Genomic DNA, 19,156 nt, shown 5'->3' with positions numbered 1-19,156 from the left:
CTAATCCTTTTCTCATCGTCGTTGTGTAGTAAGGGGGGCCCGGGGAAAAAAAAGGACCAAGGCTCCAAAAACACCCAGATATGTAATTTTAGAAACGGCAAAGCTCTCAGTATTGTGATGCAGGTCTTTAGATGCTGTATACATGAAATTGTTGTCATTCTGAACTTTATCCGCAATGTTATATAAATCACAAAAGGTGTCTGGACCCTTGAATAACATGCTATTTACATAAAAATTGTGATTTGGTTGGAAAAAATGAAACTTCTTCTTTAAGATCCATTAACACAAGTTATACTGGCAGGTGCAGCGTGTGTTTAAAAGTAAAGAAATAAAAAAAAATCCAGCAATTTTCAAATAATTCCCACGCACCGGCAACAAGTAATCAAATCAAAGTTTATCGCTTGCCCAGGATGCAACAGGTGTAAAAATACAGTGAAACGCTACAAACTCTTCCTCAGCAATGCAGTGACAAGCCTGTTGTCTTATTACGAAGTGCTTTTCCTATTTATGTGCAGTATCACACTCACACTGCTCTTCTAGAGCTCTGGTAACCCCTAGAAATCACTGAATAAACATGTTTTATTTCTTGGACTTGTTCATGTTTCACTAAACAGGATATGTGGAACATGAAACAAACTGCCCAGAGAATTAGAAAAGCATCTCTGGGAGACGTGTTTCCAGTCCTACTATCAGCCTGAATGGGGTAAAGAGACACCAGACTTTTACCAAAACGTAGATATGTAGCATAAATAGGATTTTACATATGACAGTATGTGTGTGTCTTACTATGTAATGGACACCGAATGTCTTTAGCAAATGTGGCAGTATCTGGCTTTATGGTATAGCCGCTCACCTGCATGTGTGTGAATGGTGAAACATATACCACTCCTCTTCTTTCTTGGGAAGAACATGAAGCTGTCTCACTTGTCTGGCCTTCTGGAAAGCGAAAGGAAAAGAGCAGAGTCTGAAGGGGAAGAGCCGTGAGTGCCGCCCTGCTGCAAAAACAGACTCCCTGCTACCTCTCTGTAAGAGACTCTCAACACTTGGTTTGATGTATTCTTAGGTTTGTCTCACGTGTTGCGACCTTCACTCGCGATCGCCGTGTTTTCTCCAGGAGCTGTTAGGATGCATTCAGATTCTCCAGTCACTTATCCTTGACCACAGGCTAAAAGCCCAGAAATAACTTGACAGGAAACAGTTTGAGTACTTTGAGGCCAAATGTGAGATCATCATGCAGAAGATCAGGTGTGATTAGCCCCTCCTGTTTACATCTACTCTATGTAACAGAATAACTTTACGTCCGTCCCCTCGCCCATACCTGGGCGCGAACCAGGGACCTTCTGCACACATCGACAACAGTCACCCTCGAAGCATCGTTACCCATCGCTCCACAAAAGCCGCGGCCCTTGCAGAGCAAGGGGAACTACTACTTCAAGGTCTCAGAGCAAGTGACGTAACCGATTGAAACGCTATTTAGCGCGCACCGCTAACTAAGCTAGCCGTTTCACATCCGTTACATCTACACTGGGCTCCTTTAGATGCAGTTGACTGTTAATGAGTGTGAGAAATTGGTATTTCATGCATGTCCATCAGCAATGTTCCATTTTTGTGTCTCTTTTACATTTCTTAAATATGTCTCTTCACAACAGAGGAGATATGTTGGACATTCAGCTGGACACCTACACAGCAGACACAACGTCAGCCTATAGAATAACAAGGTGAGTCAAATGCTGCCCAGCAACTCAATGTCATTATCATATCAACCACTCTGGGGGCTCTCAACACCTACTCGTCATTCCCACTCCTGTTGTTCTTTTTGGCAGCTTTCTTCATCTACTATGCCTTTCCTTGCCTAAACATCAGACTGTTACCATGGTTACTACATGAATATTAGTCTGAAAGAAGTCGCTGTAAAAAAGACTCATTAGTCTTTACAAGGCAGAATATTAAATAAAATTATATTTACACTTACTTTACCGGTTGTACATGCTGTCGGTCCTTTTGGCGGTAGGTGGAGATAGGGTATCCACAGGAAAGCGGTGTTTACCAGACTTTGCGGTGCCAATAGGTTCTGTTACTTGTATTTTCAATCTGTTGACACATTGCACTTGATGACCAAAGCACATTTCCTGGCAATCAACTGTTATTGTTTGCCATTTGTTTAGGCTCCCCAATATTGTGCAAGTCTTTGTCACGTGCAAATTGTAACAGGAATGAAAATGAAAACCGGAAATTCAAACTATATACAGACATAGCCGTGGAAAGTAGTTTGGGGGTGCAGTGATTTATTAAATGTTTTATGCCAAGGGGGGAAAGATGAATTGCCCCCACTGAAGAAGTCTGTATCGATCCACTAATACAGGACTAGTAAAGGCCCAGTGCACTACTTTTGTCAAACTGTTTTAACTAAATGTATTTGAGTGTTTTCCATTTGTAACTTGAATCTGATAATTATCTGTACAAAAGTTAATCTGCTAATAAAAATACTTGCTTGATATATGTTTTCCAGTTTCTTTAAATACTTTGCAAATGCAACTTATTTCTATATGAAAACTGAAATGGTCTATTCAATCTTTTTCCATTTTCGCAGACGCTCTTATCCCGAGAAACTTACAGTAGCGAGTGCATACATTTTCGTACTGGTCCGCCATGTGAATCGAACCCACATCCCTAACATTGAAACATTTCAAAGACTCCAGCCACCCTTCTCATGGACTGTTCTCTCTGCTACCGCATGGTAAGCGGCAAGTCTAGGTCCAAAAGGTTTCTTAACAGCCTCTACCCCCTAGCCATAAGACTCCTGAACAGCTAATCAAAGGGCTGCCCAGACCCCTCTTTTGCGCTGCTGCTACTCTCTGTTTATTATCTATGCATAGGCACTTTAACACTTTTACTTTACACTTTTTTTCTTAACCAACAATACTTCAAGAAGTTTTAAGGGCTTGTAAAGTAAGCGTTTCACTGTAAGGTCTACCTGTTGTATTCAGCGCATGTGACAAAAATATATATATATTTTTTTACATTGCAAGCGCCATGCTCTATCAACTGAGCCACATCACCATAAACCACTTACTGTCTCAATGTACTCAATTATTTTATTGTGTATTGTTTTTCCTCATGGTGATGGAGACGACAGGTACAAACCTAGATGACCAGCTTCTGTACCATACAGTAATGCACCTTTCACATTAAGTGGTTTGTAAGGGTGGAAAATTAATAATGCACAAAGTGGTCAAGAAAAACATTTAGTTTGATGTGGATGTGTTGTCTTTGCCCACTTTTCACATTTTGATGTAAATGTTTGAGGACAGGGTTTTGTTGTTACTGGATGGATTCCATTAGAATGACAATTGCAGACGAAGGGACGGGGCAACAACTCTTACAATTCCAACTATTGAATCCTGCAAGATACTGTTCTTAATAATAAAGTGGAGATGCTGAAAAATGTTTTTGCCCACACGACAGACATATATATTGGTCTGCTAATGCTAGTAAAGTACTACTTTTGTGAAAAACTTTAAAAATATATATATATTATTTGTTTACTTTTATTTTATATTCAGATTTTTCAGGGGGTACTGCAGCACCTTCAGCATTCCTACTTCCAGCGGCTATGTATACAGACCAACATACTGAAGGTAGGGTTGATAACACTACTGGATATTTTGTTTCCCCATTCGTACCAGCAATAGGACCGACCACACAGACCACCAGAAAATATAATTTTATTCATCATTCTGGCTTGTAGAGGTCGTGAGAACTATCCTGATCCAAACACTCATTTCTGCCCTGACATAGAATTCTATGCAATTCAATGTCGGGTCTTCAGGCTGCCTTTTCCAGGAGTCTTTAGATGGTCATGCTAGAACAGATTAAGTGGAAATATAGACCAAATCAGAACTGATAAGAAAAAGTATGCTATTAGTTCACAATTGAATTAATCAAATGTGTTTTCAGAAAGTCCCATACTTCTGTCCTTTAGCTTTGCCAGATAATTACACCTGCCTCTCCCCTCTCTCAATCAGTCCTTGTGTTTTCATTGAAGGAAGCTAGAAACAGAGCTGAAGACCGCCCAGTTAAAGAAGAAGTCTGTGGAGTCCAAGCTGTCATCCTTTTGAGATATTTGGCAAGGAATTCGAAGCAGTAGCCAAGGAATATTCCAGACTGCATCAGGAGATTGACACCAAAAATTGGTCTCTGAAGGACTTCTCTCAGAAGACGGACTAACTGAGTTGGTGTCAGACAGTTCTGCCGCAGATCTCTGACACCTTTGATGACAAGCTAACTTTTATTATTGTTTGTTTTTGTAAAAAAATGTATGATTAGGCGGTGTTGTCTTTAATGTTGTTCATTCTGATAATAATCACCCTGATATGATACAACAAATTCTAAATTCAGACATGAAGTCAGCTGGCCTATTTGAAAAACCACGCCTGACACGAATTTTCCACAGAGTCAGAAGGGAGATTTTGCGCCTCTAGCGGGAAGATAGTTTCTTGCATCACCGACTGATCTCAAATCGATGACGTGGTGCGGTTCGTCGACCGGACGATAAGGATGGCCGACCAGAGCAGGCAAATCAAGCTCGCCGCAGCCAAGAAAAAGGTAAACATATTAATTCCCACAACACAGGGAATATAACAAGTGTTTCATCCATTACTCTGTTCTGGGTTCGAGTTGTCTGTAGTTTAATGTTTTCACGAACCCGTGTGATGTTGACATTCCACGTCCCCCGACCTTTCTGCAGTCACCCATCCGAACTCTCGTCCCCCTGTGTGGGTGTCAGTGCGCACGAAATACCGAGGATTCGCTTGGGCCTCTAATCTTAGCTAGAACGATTATGTGGACGATTTATACAGGGGAGTGACTTAAAGTTTTGCTAATAATGCTGCTCGGCTAGGTATAAACCTGTGATTTGATCAACACAAGTGACAAGGTAGTTAGCGATATCTAGCTACCGAGCTGATGTTTGGCTAACGTTAGCCATAGCGATTTAGCTAGCTATCACGTTCTTGTACCGAAGCGACCGGCTAACTCAATATAATATAGAACCGGGTGTCCTATAAATAGGCTTGCTTATTGACACTTTTAACCTTAATTAACTAACTTACGATGAATGCTGCCGAGCTTATTATTGAGTCATGTTTGACAGGAAACGGTGATGTGTCACTGAAGAGTGACTGGTAGTTTTGACAGCAGACGCCCCCTTCCCTGTCTGTGAGCTACCTGCTGGGTGTACCTAGAAAGACCTAGCTAGATAGTTAGCTACTTAGTTAATCAAATAAAGCACATGCTGTACCATTAACGTTACATGTTTAAAAACAAATACACTTGTGCATGAAAGTTCTTTCATTACACATTATTAAAACAACAATTACCTTCCTCAAACATCAGCTGTTGCAGCAATTGGTTATGCTATAAGATCTGATTGGACTGTATTGGATCTTTCTAAATAGTCGTTCCATTGTCACCCACACCAATGATACCAACTGTACATATTGTAGATCTCTCGTCGAATCGTATGGGATAGTTCTGAACAGTCTCACCATTTTCAGTCACACCAAGGCTCCCTGTACTTCCTCTGTGATTTGTAATGAATGTCTGCTGATATAGTTAGCCTAGCAAAGTTGTGAGTTCCAGACAGCTGAGTGCTCTCATTGTCCGCTCCTCCTCTCTTATGCCGGCCAGCTGAAGGAGTTTCAGCAGAAGAGTTCTCCTGCCAGTGGAGGAGAAGGAGGACCAGGGGCCAAGAAGACGAGGAAGGTGAAGGGAGGGAGCCAGCCAGACACACCCTCAGCTCACCGACACTCTCCAGACAATGTAAGCCACCCAACTGTATGCTGGCTGTCTCTGTCTGCGTGTGTGTTATGACTTTGAGTACTCTTTCTGCACACTGCTTCCTTGCAATATTTCACTTGCCGATATTTGCATTTCAATAACAAAGTGAAACACTGCAAGAAAGCAGTCTGATGGTACTTCTCTGGAATCACATTGAACATTCCAGTGCAGCTTCCGACTTTTACTGGATGTGTGAGTGTCTCCCTTTGCAAGTTTACTGTCAGTGTTTGTCGTATGTCAGGTTATGGTATGTGAAACGCAGCTATGCTCCCGTGATGAAAGGATATGTCTTTGTCGGGTGAAAACAGACTATCGTGCTCTTGTCAATTTGTATTCCCATCAGGACATTGCGAATCAATATTATGTTGTGTGTTTAATTGTTAGCAATCACGTTGGCAATTGTTTCTTAGTAAAAGTGGTGTGGCAGTAGATGGTTGCTGTTATAATTCTGAGGTTCCTGGATCATTTTTTTGCATTCCTCCCTATCTACTGCCTTAAACTGTTTTCCCCAAGGGAAGCCTATCTGCCATCAGTATAGACTTAGCCTGTGCTCCCACCCAGACAGTCACAATGACAGTCATTTGCTTGGAGGAACATTGTCACAGAATATTTTCTGTACCTCCCAGAGACGGATATGATTGTTATGAGTCGGTCACTAACATTGTCTGGCAGTGATAAATCAGGTTGTGAGCTTTTAAAGTCTCCATCTTTCAATGAATGCCCAATTCCAAATGGACCCCTAGCGTTAATCCAAAGCACTTCTTGAAAATCGGAAAGGAAAAGTAGCTATTAGCTTTGTGGTAGTAGCGCCACCCTCTGGTAGGCTAGCGAGGTTGAAGTTCCACCATATTGATTATACCTCATCATGTACAACAACAGGGGCTTAGCGGTAGACACGGTTCTATGGGTGCTAGTCTCCCTTTTTACGTCACCTCTTGCTGTCTCTTTCTCCCTCCCTCACTTGCTCATTCACTGTCCCTCTCTCTTTCACCCTTCCCCTCTCCTCTGCCGTAGATTCAGAGTATTCTGAAAGGTCTTAGTCAGACCAATGGATTAACTCTGCCTGCCTATGGCAAAAGCCAGGTGAGCCTCTCTCCTTCCTTCCTTCTCTCCCCCTCTCTTGGGCTATCGTTCTTCCCTGCTGTCTTTTTCCCTTTTGTTATTTTACACTTGTCTCTTTCCTTCTGCTTCACTCTCTCTTGTATCTGTCCCACTCCCTCTCTCCCTACTGTTTCTCTATCCCACCCCTTCTGTTGTTTTTGTTCCTCTTCTCTCCCGCACGCTATTCCTTATGGTCACTGGTTGCTCATAAGTCATTTTTGCGACAGTGAGAGAAGTGATTGGTATTTATTTTGCCATGGTTGACTTACTAAGATTCTACCAGTATTAAGCCTAGCTAAATGCTGGGTCAGTCCATCTGGGCGTGAGGTTTATAACTTCCGGACCTGATGTTTACCTTATTTACCACACTGGCATGTCTCCATCAGTGAAAACAAGATGTGTGCATGCGTGATTGTCCGTCCACGTGTTGTGATAGTGGTCTCTGACACTACCTTGTTTTCTAGGATATGATGTGGGCATGTGTATGTGTGTGCTGTGTATGTTTCCAAGTTGCTGTAACCACGCACTCTCTGGATGAGCACTGAAAAGTAATGGCTGTGTGTGTTGCTGCCTCAGACCCATGTCCATGGGGAGGTGAGGGGGTCGCCAGTTACCCAGCTACTGGAGGACCCAAACGGAGAGGCCGGCCGCGGCTCTCCTGTGTCTAACCCTGCTAGCTCTGCTACTAACCCTGAGTGTGCCAGCCAATCCCACAACACTGACCTGCAGCAGGTGTGTCCCTCCGTCAGTCTTCTCTCTCGGTCTCGGTGTCCCTGTCTCGGTGTCTCTCTCTCGGTCTCGGTGTCTCTCTCTCTCTCTTGGTGTGTCTCTCTCTATGTGTCTCTCTCTCTCTCGGTGTGTGTCTGTCTCTCTCGGTCTCTCTCTCTCAATGGGTCTTTCTCTCGGTCTCTCCCTCTCTCTCTCTTGGTGTCTCTCTTTTGGTGTCTCTCTCTTGGTGTCTCTCTCTCTCTCTGTCGGTGTGGGTCTCTCTCTCTCTCTCTCTCTCTCTCTCTCTCTCTCTCTCTCTCTCTCTCTCTCTCTCTCTGTTTGTCTGTGTTTGTCTGTCTCTCTCGGTCTCTCTCTCTCTTGGTCTCTCTCTCTCTCTTGGTGTCTCTCTCTCTCTTGGTCTCTCTCTCTCTCTTGGTCTCTCTCTCTCTCTTGGTCTCTCTGTCTCTCTTGGTGTCTCTCTCTCTCTTGGTGTGGGTCTCTCTCTCTCTTGGTGTGGGTCTCTCTCTCTCTTGGTGTGGGTCTCTCTCTCTCGGTGGGTCTCTCTCTCTCGCTGGGTCTTTCTCTCGCTCTCTCTCTCTGTGTTTCTCTCTCTCTCTCGCTCGGTGTGTCTCTCTCTCTCTCTAGGTGTGTCTCCCTCGGTCTCTCTCGATGTGTCTCCTCGGTCTCTCTCGATGTGTCTCTCTCTCTCTCGGTCTCTCTCGATGTGTCTCTCTCGGTCTCTCTTGGTGTGTCTCTCTCTCGGTCGGTATCTCTCTCTCTCTCTGTGTGTCTCTCTCTCCCTCTCTCGGTGGCTTTCGGTGGGTCTCTCTCGGATAGGCCTAGCTTACATTTAACGTATTCACCTCCCTCAGTTTCACTCACAGCTATTTCCTCTCTTTCTTTCTCTCCTTCTCTCTGCCGCAGAACTGCCCCCATGACGGTAATGAAAACCATGCGGATGAGAATAGGTTGGTCACCTCATCATCCAATGCACACCCACACCCTCTCAATCCCTCTTCAGAATGAGTCTGCCCCCTGGTCCTCACTGCCCCTTCTCTACCCTTCACTGCCATGCCCCCCTCGCCTGCAACTGTTGATCACACACAGAATTAGTAGCACAGTTATGATGGCTGGCAGTGCAATTTGTCACATATTGACTGGTGAGTTCATTACCAAATAACACTGGGCTAATGTTGTGTTTGTTGTTGGTGTGTGTGTGTCACCAGACCCCTGTCGTCCACAGAGAGCCTGCGACAGCTCTCACAGCAGCTCAACGGTCTTCTCTCTGGGGTATGTACTTTATGGCCACAAAAAGGAGAAATGTGGCTTTTAAGATCTTCGACCCCTGAGATGTGCACATTAGATAAGTGCAAGCAGTTCACCCCTGTCCCAATGAGGATACTCTCTTACTTGCTTTGTATATATGCTTGCTCCCAGTTTAGTGCGTTGCATAATCAAGAGTGTTATTTGTGATACTCTCATTGGCTTTGAAAAGCTTGCTCTTTATATTGGTTTGACTTGTACTGTTTTGTTTCTTTCCCGACCTATTCTAGTCATCCACCACCTATATAAATGGAGACAGTGCTCCCTCGCCAGCCAATGAAAAAGAACTGGAGGTAGGTGACACATCACAACACCACATGTTGCCCCCTCATCATGGACACGGTACACAGGGAAAAGCACTAAAATGCTACCCATTTGTCCTGATCAGACAGACCCAGTCCCACTCTCCCCGAAGGTGCCCTTGTGGCCCCAGGTTATGTAGAGGTATTCTGTCCACTCTCACTCCACACAGGCCCCTCTCCTCTCTCTCACAATCCCTGCATTCTGGTTCCCTGTGCAGGTATGTGACTGGCCTCGGCCACACAGCTCACATGACCACTTCCTGTTCCTGCCCTGCGTCCAGACTCGGGTTACACACACACGTACTCCACATAAGTGATACTGATGATTAGAACTGAGTTTGTGTTGCACGGCTGAGACGACAATGCAATCTGAAAGATCGTCGCCGTCAGAACAGAGCAAATGTATGAATTGCTGTCCAGGCTGCCTCACTGTACCTTGCCCAGGCCCTGCAAACATACAACGTTTAATGCATATATTTCATATCTCTCTTGCTCTTGTCTGATAGTCCTCAGATCTCACCTGTTAGATTGCCTTGTAGATTGATGGAGTCTATATAGAGAATGGACTCTCTTCTGTTTACAAATATTATTTTCAGGAATTCATCTTTCCAAAGCCTAGATCTGAGCTGACTATAGGTATTACCCTTCTCATTAGGATTTCAAAGGATACAAAATTTTGTTACAGTGACTACTGGGTTGTTACTTGTTAAACATACATTAGGGACTTGTATGTTCTTATTGTGGTCATACATGTTATGTGGACTTCTAGAGAAACTGGGGTGATGCGAACCCATTAGATCTCATTAGATTACACTCTCCAGTCTGACCGGGTATTGCTGAACTGTTCACTAGTTACCCATGACCCCTGTCCTCATTGTGTATGACCTCTCTGAATACTAGTAGGATCAACAAGTACCTGCTGACATCTTTTTCTGTTTGTTATTCACATTATACATCCCTGAAGGATAGTGAGAAGGTGTTATTTACCTTTCCCTGAGGGAGAAGGTGTTATTTACCTTTCCCTGAGGGAGAAGGTGTTATTTACCTTTCCCTGAGGGAGAAGGTGTTATTTACCTTTCCCTGAGGGAGAAGGTGTTATTTACCTTTCCCCTGAGGGAGAAGGTGTTATTTACCTTTCCCCTGAGGGAGAAGGTGTTATTTACCTTTCCCCTGAGGGAGAAGGTGTTATTTACCTTTCCCCTGAGGGAGAAGGTGTTATTTACCTTTCCCCTGAGGGAGAAGGTGTTATTTACCTTTCCCCTGAGGGAGAAGGTGTTACCTTTAGGGAGAAGGTTTCCCCCCTGAGGGAGAAGGTGTTATTTACCTTTCCCCTGAGGGAGAGAAGGTGTTATTTACCTTTCCCCTGAGGGAGAAGGTGTTATTTACCTTTCCCCCTGAGGGAGAAGGTGTTATTTACCTTTCCCTGAGGGAGAAGGTGTTATTTACCTTTCCCCTGAGGGAGAAGGTGTTATTTACCTTTCCCCTGAGGGAGAAGGTGTTATTTACCTTTCCCCTGAGGGAGAAGGTGTTATTTACCTTTCCCCTGAGGGAGAAGGTGTTATTTACCTTTCCCCTGAGGGAGAAGGTGTTATTTACCTTTCCCCCCTGAGGGAGAAGGTGTTATTTACCTTTTTACCCCCTGAGGGAGAAGGTGTTATTTACCTTTCCCCTGAGGGAGAAGGTGTTATTTACCTTTCCCCTGAGGGAGAAGGTGTTATTTACCTTTCCCCTGAGGGAGAAGGTGTTATTTACCTTTTCCCTGAGGGAGAAGGTGTTATTTACCTTTTCCCTGAGGGAGAAGGTGTTATTTACCTTTCCCTGAGGGAGAAGGTGTTATTTACCTTTCCCCTGAGGGAGAAGGTGTTATTTACCTTTCCCCTGAGGGAGAAGGTGTTATTTACCTTTTCCCCTGAGGGAGAAGGTGTTATTTACCTTTCCCTGAGGGAGAAGGTGTTATTTACCTTTCCCTTTTCCCCTGAGGGAGAAGGTGTTATTTACCTTTCCCCTGAGGGAGAAGGTGTTATTTACCTTTTCCCTGAGGGAGAAGGTGTTATTTACCTTTTCCCTGAGGGAGAAGGTGTTATTTACCTTTTCCCTGAGGGAGAAGGTGTTATTTACCTTTTCCCCTGAGGGAGAAGGTGTTATTTACCTTTTCCCCTGAGGGAGAAGGTGTTATTTACCTTTTCCCCTGAGGGAGAAGGTGTTATTTACCTTTTCCCCCCGAGGAGAAGGTGAGGGAGAAGGTGTTATTTACCTTTCCCCTGAGGGAGAAGGTGTTATTTACCTTTCCCCTGAGGGAGAAGGTGTTATTTACCTTTCCCCCGAGGGAGAAGGTGTTATTTACCTTTTCCCCTGAGGGAGAAGGTGTTATTTACCTTTCCCCTGAGGGAGAAGGTGTTATTTACCTTTCCCCTGAGGGAGAAGGTGTTATTTACCTTTCCCCTGAGGGAGAAGGTGTTATTTACCTTTCCCCCTGAGGGAGAAGGTGTTATTTACCTTTCCCTGAGGGAGAAGGTGTTATTTACCTTTCCCCTGAGGGAGAAGGTGTTATTTACCTTTCCCCTGAGGGAGAAGGTGTTATTTACCTTTCCCCTGAGGGAGAAGGTGTTATTTACCTTTCCCCCCCGAGGGAGAAGGTGAGGGAGAAGGTGTTATTTACCTTTCCCCTGAGGGAGAAGGTGTTATTTACCTTTCCCCCGAGGGAGAAGGTGTTATTTACCTTTCCCCCGAGGGAGAAGGTGAGGGAGAAGGTGTTATTTACCTTTCCCCTGAGGGAGAAGGTGTTATTTACCTTTCCCGAGGGAGAAGGTGTTATTTACCTTTCCCCGAGAGGGAGAAGGTGTTATTTACCTTTCCCCTGAGGGAGAAGGTGTTATTTACCTTTCCCCGAGGGAGAAGGTGTTATTTACCTTTCCCCTGAGGGAGAAGGTGTTATTTACCTTTCCCCTGAGGGAGAAGGTGTTATTTACCTTTCCCCCTGAGGGAGAAGGTGTTATTTACCTTTCCCCTGAGGGTTAGGGAGAGGTGTTATTTACCTTTCCCCGAGGGAGAAGGTGTTATTTACCTTTCCCCCGAGGGAGAAGGTGTTATTTACCTTTCCCCTGAGGGAGAAGGTGTTATTTACCTTTTCCCCGAGGGAGAAGGTGTTATTTACCTTTCCCCCGAGGGAGAAGGTGTTATTTACCTTTCCCTTTCCCCGAGGGAGAAGGTGTTATTTACCTTTCCCCCGAGGGAGAAGGTGTTATTTACCTTTCCCCTGAGGGAGAAGGTGTTATTTACCTTTCCCCGAGGGAGAAGGTGTTATTTACCTTTTCCCCTGAGGGAGAAGGTGTTATTTACCTTTCCCCTGAGGGAGAAGGTGTTATTTACCTTTTCCCCCTGAGGGAGAAGGTGTTATTTACCTTTTCCCCTGAGGGAGAAGAGGGAGAAGGTGTGGTGTTATTTACCTTTTCCCCGAGGGAGAAGGTGTTATTTACCTTTTCCCCGAGGGAGAAGGTGTTATTTACCTTTTCCCCCGAGGGAGAAGGTGTTATTTACCTTTTCCCCCGAGGGAGAAGGTGTTATTTACCTTTTCCCCCGAGGGAGAAGGTGTTATTTACCTTTTCCCCCGAGGGAGAAGGTGTTATTTACCTTTTCCCCCGAGGGAGAAGGTGTTATTTACCTTTTCCCTGAGGGAGAAGGTGTTATTTACCTTTTCCCCGAGGGAGAAGGTGTTATTTACCTTTTCCCCGAGGGAGAAGGTGTTTACCTTTTCCTTTTCCCCCGAGGGAGAAGGTGTTATTTACCTTTTCCCCGAGGGAGAAGGTGTTATTTACCTTTTCCCCGAGGGAGAAGGTGTTATTTACCTTTTCCCTGAGGGAGAAGGTGTTATTTACCTTTTCCCCCGAGGGAGAAGGTGTTATTTACCTTTTTTACCCCCCGAGGGAGAAGGTGTTATTTACCTTTTCCCCGAGGGAGAAGGTGTTATTTACCTTTTCCCCGAGGGAGAAGGTGTTATTTACCTTTTCCCCGAGGGAGAAGGTGTTATTTACCTTTTCCCCGAGGGAGAAGGTGTTATTTACCTTTTCCCCGAGGGAGAAGGTGTTATTTACCTTTTCCCCGAGGGAGAAGGTGTTATTTATTTTCCTTTTCCCCCCGAGGGAGAAGGTGTTATTTACCTTTTCCCCCGAGGGAGAAGGTGTTATTTACCTTTTCCCCCGAGGGAGAAGGTGTTATTTACCTTTTCCCCCGAGGGAGAAGGTGTTATTTACCTTTTCCCCCGAGGGAGAAGGTGTTATTTACCTTTTCCCCCGAGGGAGAAGGTGTTATTTACCTTTTCCCTGAGGGAGAAGGTGTTATTTACCTTTTCCCTGAGGGAGAAGGTGTTATTTACCTTTTCCCTGAGGGAGAAGGTGTTATTTACCTTTTCCCCGAGGGAGAAGGTGTTATTTACCTTTCCCCTGAGGGAGAGAGAGGGAGAAGGTGTTATTTACATTTACATTAATGAGTTACTGTTTGTATTTCTCTTCCCATCGCTGTTTTTATTTTCCTTCAATTCTCCCTCCCTCCCCCTCTTTTTTTCTTCTTTCGATGCATGCGCGCACGTCAGAGTCGAAACCAGGAGCTGGCAGCCGCACTGGACTCCAGCAACCTAACAAACAATCAGCTCAATACCAAGCTAGACCGGCTGGTAAGAGTGTGTGCTCATGGGAGTTTGGCGTTCTGCCTTGTGTGGCAAATAACCCCTGACAGCCCCTATAGCAAGACTGACTGGCCACAGATTGACTAGCAAATGACGTAACACCCTGGCTAAACAGCAGCTGCGCTGAGTGGTAGCACAGTCGGCCAGTTGATCATGTCATGCACTGTTTTGTTTATTCACCTCACAAATAATTTCATTGCACTGCCCTGTTCCCATTGGTAACAGCCAAGCTTTTACATGCTCACCAAGATGGACACGCTGAATGAAATGAGGGAATGTTAAGGCCAAATGCATTGATATTTCTTCTGGAGCCATCTTGCTAACTTGTTGCTAACCCCACTGGCTCGGCTAATACACTGCTGTGCTTCTCTTGAGTGTGCGAGGGAGGTTCCGTGGTGCTCAACAGGGATTTAACTTTTGAAGAGTGAAAGGAGATGACATGGTGTTGGGTTAGATGGGTGACTTACTGGAGATGTTGGGGTGGTGAAGTCTGAGGTGGGGATGATGATGATAATGGATTTTTCCTCTGTCCTGTTTTGTCTGACAGACCGAGCACTGTCAGGCGCTCACAGATCAGCTGCAAAAGGTGAGCAGAAGAAGGAACACTCTCTCATTCTCTCGTCTCCTCCTCGGTGGACAATGACGGCATGTTTTCTGTGTGCTTTCTTTGATCAGGAGCGAAGAGAGTTTGAACAGAAGTGTGTGAAGGAGCAAGGAGCAATGCGGGAACAGCTACAGGTACACACACACACACACACACACACACAGAAGGAACTTCTTCAATGTTTTTCATTCCCTCAGAGCACTTTTCTGAATCCATTTTGAAGACCTTTGAAAGCAATTGTCAAATGTTCACTCTGCAGTTCCAGATGTGTGCTATGTATCTGCCTTTGGGGTCAGCACACCATGCTGTTCCCTTTTTACCCAGGGATGCGTGCACTGATACACTGAATACTGTCTCATCATTGCAAATGAAACAAAGCTTGATTTGTATCCAATATTTACAAATTGTATCATGCGAGGCGTCAATAACTGGTCTGTCTGTCTCTCGCCCTGTCTGTCTCTCGCCCTGTCTGTCTCTCGCCCTGTCTGTCTCTCTGTCCGTCCTCTCCCCCAGGTCCACATTCAGACCATCGGCATCCTGGTGTCAGAGAAATCAGAGCTGCAGACCGCTCTGTCGTACACACAGCAGGCTGCCCGCCAGAAAACAGGTGTGTGGCCTGTGTTGAGAAAGAGAAGGCATTACTGTGTTGATGTGTCTATGAATGTGAACGTGTTCAGTAATGTGACCTATTGTGGTGTGTGTTCAGAGGAGATGGCGTTGATGTGTTTAATATGAATGGGTGAGAGTCTATTTGTGTTAGTGCTCACTAAGTGTGTGTGTGTTTCATTCAGGGGAGGCTGAGGAGCTGAGTAACCGTCTCCAGGCCACCAAACAGAGAGTCTCTGAGCTGGAGAGAACCCTGTCCTCGGTCTCCACACAACAGAAACAGTTTGACAAGGTAACACACACACACACAGAAACCGTTTGAGAAGGCAACCTACTGTAGTCACACACTGAAGACCGTTTGAGGAGGTAGTCTGCACACGAGACTGATATTGCTACAGTTGAATGCTTTGACCGATGACTCGATTTGAGCTTTTCGGTAATGTCTAACAAATGATTGATGTTCTCTTGTATGTGCAGCATAACAAAGAGTTAGAGAAAGAGAGGGACAACCTGAGGCTCGAGGTGTACAGACTAAAGTAAGTCTTACCCTGAGTATGCTTACATTCTAATCAATGGCTGGCCTTTCCTTGTTTGATTTGTGGACTAGGTATGGAAAGGAATGTGGTGGAAACCACACCTCGTCAGTTTGTGTGATTGTGATACATGGAGAGAGATGCCTGTCGTCTGAGGCGAGGTAAATCCGAGGCTCTTTGTGAGTGCGTGTGCACGTTCCTAGCTGACCCTCTGTCTCTGTGCAGTAGTGTGAGTGAGGAGGGGAGGCAGCAGAGTTCAGAGCTGTCAGAGCAGCTCAAGCTGAGGGTGAGTGAGAACAACGCTATGAGACTGGACCTGGATGAACTGCGTAAGAGACTGGAGATGACTGACGACATGCTGCAACAGGTAGGTACACACACACGGTCTCTCTCACTTAATCCCTCACATACACACACCATCATTTGTTCTGCAGTTGTTCAATTATTTATTTTTATTCCTAGTTTTCCAGTCAGTCAGGGCCTCCCAGTGCCAACCAGCAGATGCACTTACTACTGGAGGAGAAACTACAGATTGAGGCAAACACTGCTCAGGTGTGTGTGTGTGTGTTAGGGTTGAATACTTTCCCGGTATTTTATAAATGTTCCATCCCGAAAATAAATCACTTGACCTGGTATTTCCCGCCAAAATCGGAAGTGTCATTCAAAAGCATTATAAAGCATTGGGCTCCCAAGTGGCGCAGCGGTGTAAGGCAATGCATGTCAGTGCTGGAGGCGTCACTACAGACACCCTGGTTTGAATCCAGGCTGTATCACAACCGGCTGTGATTGGGAGTCCCGTAGGGTGGCCACAATTGGCTCAGCGTCGTCCGGGTTTGGCCAGTGTAGGCCGTCATTGTAAATAAGAATTTGTTCTTAACTGACTTACCTAGTTAAATAAAGGTTCAATTTTAAAAAACAATATAAATAGGCCTATATGTTTATTTGATTAGAGCTTTGGTCATACATTAAAGACATTTAATGAGCCCAAGGTTAAAAAGCCCAAATGATTGATCCAATAGAGTGCGTTCGGAAAGTATTTAGATCCCTTGCCTTTTTCACATTTTGTTACGTTACAGCCTTATTCTAAATTTGATTAAATCGTTTTTCCACCCAATAAAACCCCATAATGACAAAGCACAAACAGGTTTTTCAAAATTTTAGCAAATGTATGGAAATTTTTGTCTTTTTTTTATATCACATTTTACATTAGTATTCAGACCATTTACTCAGTACTTTGTTGAAGCACTTTTGGCAGCGATTACAGCCTCGAGTCTTCTTGGACATGACCCTACAAGATTGGAACACCTGTATTTGGGGAGTTTATCCCATTCTTCTCTGCAGATCCTCTCAAGCCGTCAGGTTGTATGGAGAGTGTTGCTGCACAGCTATTTTCAGGTCTCTCCAGAGATGTTTGATCAGGTTTAAGTCCGGGCTCTGGCTGTTCCACTCAAGGACATTCAGAGACTTGTCTTGAAGCCACTTCTGTGTTGTCTTGGCTGTGTGCTTAGGGTCGTTGTCCTGTTGGAAGGTGAACCTTCGTCCCAGTCTGAGGTACGGAGCGCTCTGGAGCAGGTTTTCTTCAAGGATCTCTGTACATTGCTCCGTTCATCTTTCCCTCGAGCCTAACTATTCTCCCAGACCCTGCCGCTGAGAAACATCCACACAGCATGATGCAGCCACCACCATGCTTCACCATAGGGATGTTACCAGGTTTCTTCCAGATGTGACGCTTGGCATTCAGGGCAAATAGTTTGATCTTGGTTTCATCAGACCAGAGAATCTTGTTTGTCATGGTCTGCGTTCTTTAGGTGCCTTTTGGCAAACTCCAAGCGGGCTGTCATGTGCCTTTTACTGAGGAGTGGCTTCAGTCTGTCTGCTCTACCGTTTGGTGGAGTGCTGCAGAGATGGTTGTCCTTCTGGAAGTTTCTCCCATCTCCACTGAAGAACTCTGGGCCTCTGTCAGAGTGACCATCAGGTTCTTAGTCACCTCCCTGACCAAGTCCCTTCTTCCGTCCCTTCTTCCCCGATTGATCAGTTTGGCCAGGCTGTCAGCTCTAGGAAAAGTCTTGGTGGTTCCAAGCTTCTTCTATTTAAGAATGATGGAGTCCACTGTGGGGACCTTCAATGCTGCATACATTTTATGGTACCCTTCCCCAGATATGTGCCTCGATTAAAATTCTGTCTCGGGGCTCTACAGACAATTCCTTTGACCTCATGACTTGGTTTTTGCTCTGACATGCACTGTCAACTGTGGGACCTTCTATAGACAGGTGTGTGCCTTTCCAAATCATGTCCAACCAATTGAATTGACCAGAGGTGTACTCCAAGTTGTAGAAACATCTCAAGGATGATCCATGGAAACAGGATGCACCTGAGCTCAATTTCGAGTCTCATAGGGAAGGGTCTGAATACTTATGTAAATAAGGTTGTAACGTAACAAAATATGGAAACTTTCAAGGGGTCTGAATACTTTCTGAATGCACTTTAGCTCTACATGCATTGTGATCTGCGCTCCATATTGAGATGGGCTGTCTGTCCCCACCCTGAGCGTTGATGATTCAGAGGACCCAGATTTAGAAATGGCATATAATTGAACAGTTTGAATTTCACGCATGCTGTTATTCATGATGTACCGGTCAATACACAAAGTTATTTATCCTGGGGAAAAGGGAGTGGTTGTGGCCGGTAAATCTCGGTAACCGGGTTCCCGCCATTCAACCTTAGTGTGTTTGCCTCTTTAAAGCTTTGACTGCCACGCCATTTTGTTAAAGCTCTCTTTTGGTATTATCTGTAGTTAATGGAGTCTGTGGCCCAGCTGCAGACAGAGAGAGACCGCTACGCTGTGCAGATCCAGGAGGAGGGACAAGTATGGAAGGACAAGACGGAGCAGCTGCTCTCTCAGGTACGCTATGCTACCACCCCATTAGCACAGCCTATAGAGGCGGCACAGCCCTGGACGTAACGCTATAAATACCTCGTCACTTTAAGGTTGAGTTGATTGATGTGTGCCCTGTGCAGGTGACACTAGTAGCAGAGGAGAGGGACAGGAGCATTAGTCAGATCCAGGAGCTGGAAGCCCATATCACAGATCTGAAGCACACTGCAGGTGAGACACACAGCTACCCTCCTCAGTTTGCACGTCAATGGTTCTCAAAAAAGACCAGCTTACTGTGTTGAACTTCCCCATCCTGTCAATCATTATCATTAAAAGATTTGCATTGCCTAAGGACTCTCCTCTCCTCCCCAGCCCTTTTGTCTCAGGAGGGAGAGGCCCAGGCGGAGCCCCAGCCCTCGGGGCCCTCGGAGAGTGAATTGGCCCTCCAGGAGGCCCTTGGCTGCCTGCAGCAGGAGAGAGACTCGCTCAACTCACAGTTCCAAGCCCAGGTGATGACCACACACACACACTGCCAGGCAATTATTATTATTATTAATAACACACACTGTGTGTGTCACACTCCTC

The 19,156-nt window shown here is 45.2% G+C and overlaps 1 protein-coding gene across 5 annotated transcripts in view; it reads left to right on the top strand.

The window, feature by feature from the left end:
- LOC124007461 (golgin subfamily A member 2-like) overlaps nucleotides 1-19,156 on the top strand; it is a 35,643-nt gene that overhangs the window by 3,509 nt on the left and 12,978 nt on the right. Inside the window, exons 5-23 of one of the 5 annotated variants that reach the window (XM_046318045.1) lie at nucleotides 3,564-3,638; nucleotides 4,046-4,605; nucleotides 5,689-5,820; nucleotides 6,853-6,921; nucleotides 7,516-7,671; nucleotides 8,572-8,615; nucleotides 8,874-8,937; nucleotides 9,201-9,263; nucleotides 13,861-13,941; nucleotides 14,501-14,539; nucleotides 14,629-14,691; nucleotides 15,071-15,164; nucleotides 15,349-15,455; nucleotides 15,641-15,699; nucleotides 15,922-16,063; nucleotides 16,159-16,248; nucleotides 18,491-18,598; nucleotides 18,715-18,802; nucleotides 18,944-19,080. In XM_046318045.1, the coding sequence (XP_046174001.1) occupies nucleotides 4,558-4,605; nucleotides 5,689-5,820; nucleotides 6,853-6,921; nucleotides 7,516-7,671; nucleotides 8,572-8,615; nucleotides 8,874-8,937; nucleotides 9,201-9,263; nucleotides 13,861-13,941; nucleotides 14,501-14,539; nucleotides 14,629-14,691; nucleotides 15,071-15,164; nucleotides 15,349-15,455; nucleotides 15,641-15,699; nucleotides 15,922-16,063; nucleotides 16,159-16,248; nucleotides 18,491-18,598; nucleotides 18,715-18,802; nucleotides 18,944-19,080 (1,584 nt within the window). In that variant the 5' untranslated portion in view covers nucleotides 3,564-3,638; nucleotides 4,046-4,557. Of the gene's footprint in view, nucleotides 1-3,563; nucleotides 3,639-4,045; nucleotides 4,606-5,688; nucleotides 5,821-6,852; nucleotides 6,922-7,515; nucleotides 7,672-8,571; nucleotides 8,616-8,873; nucleotides 8,938-9,200; nucleotides 9,264-13,860; nucleotides 13,942-14,500; nucleotides 14,540-14,628; nucleotides 14,692-15,070; nucleotides 15,165-15,348; nucleotides 15,456-15,640; nucleotides 15,700-15,921; nucleotides 16,064-16,158; nucleotides 16,249-18,490; nucleotides 18,599-18,714; nucleotides 18,803-18,943; nucleotides 19,081-19,156 lie in introns of those variants that run through there. The other 4 variants (XM_046318046.1, XM_046318048.1, XM_046318047.1 and 1 more) reach the window with 4 other exon arrangements.

Source organism: Oncorhynchus gorbuscha, linkage group LG20, assembly GCF_021184085.1.
Source record: "Oncorhynchus gorbuscha isolate QuinsamMale2020 ecotype Even-year linkage group LG20, OgorEven_v1.0, whole genome shotgun sequence".
In the NCBI taxonomy this organism is placed as follows: Eukaryota; Metazoa; Chordata; class Actinopteri; order Salmoniformes; family Salmonidae; genus Oncorhynchus; species Oncorhynchus gorbuscha.
The sequence above is the reverse complement of the archived record's forward strand: the minus strand, read 5'-3'. Positions and strand labels throughout refer to the sequence as shown.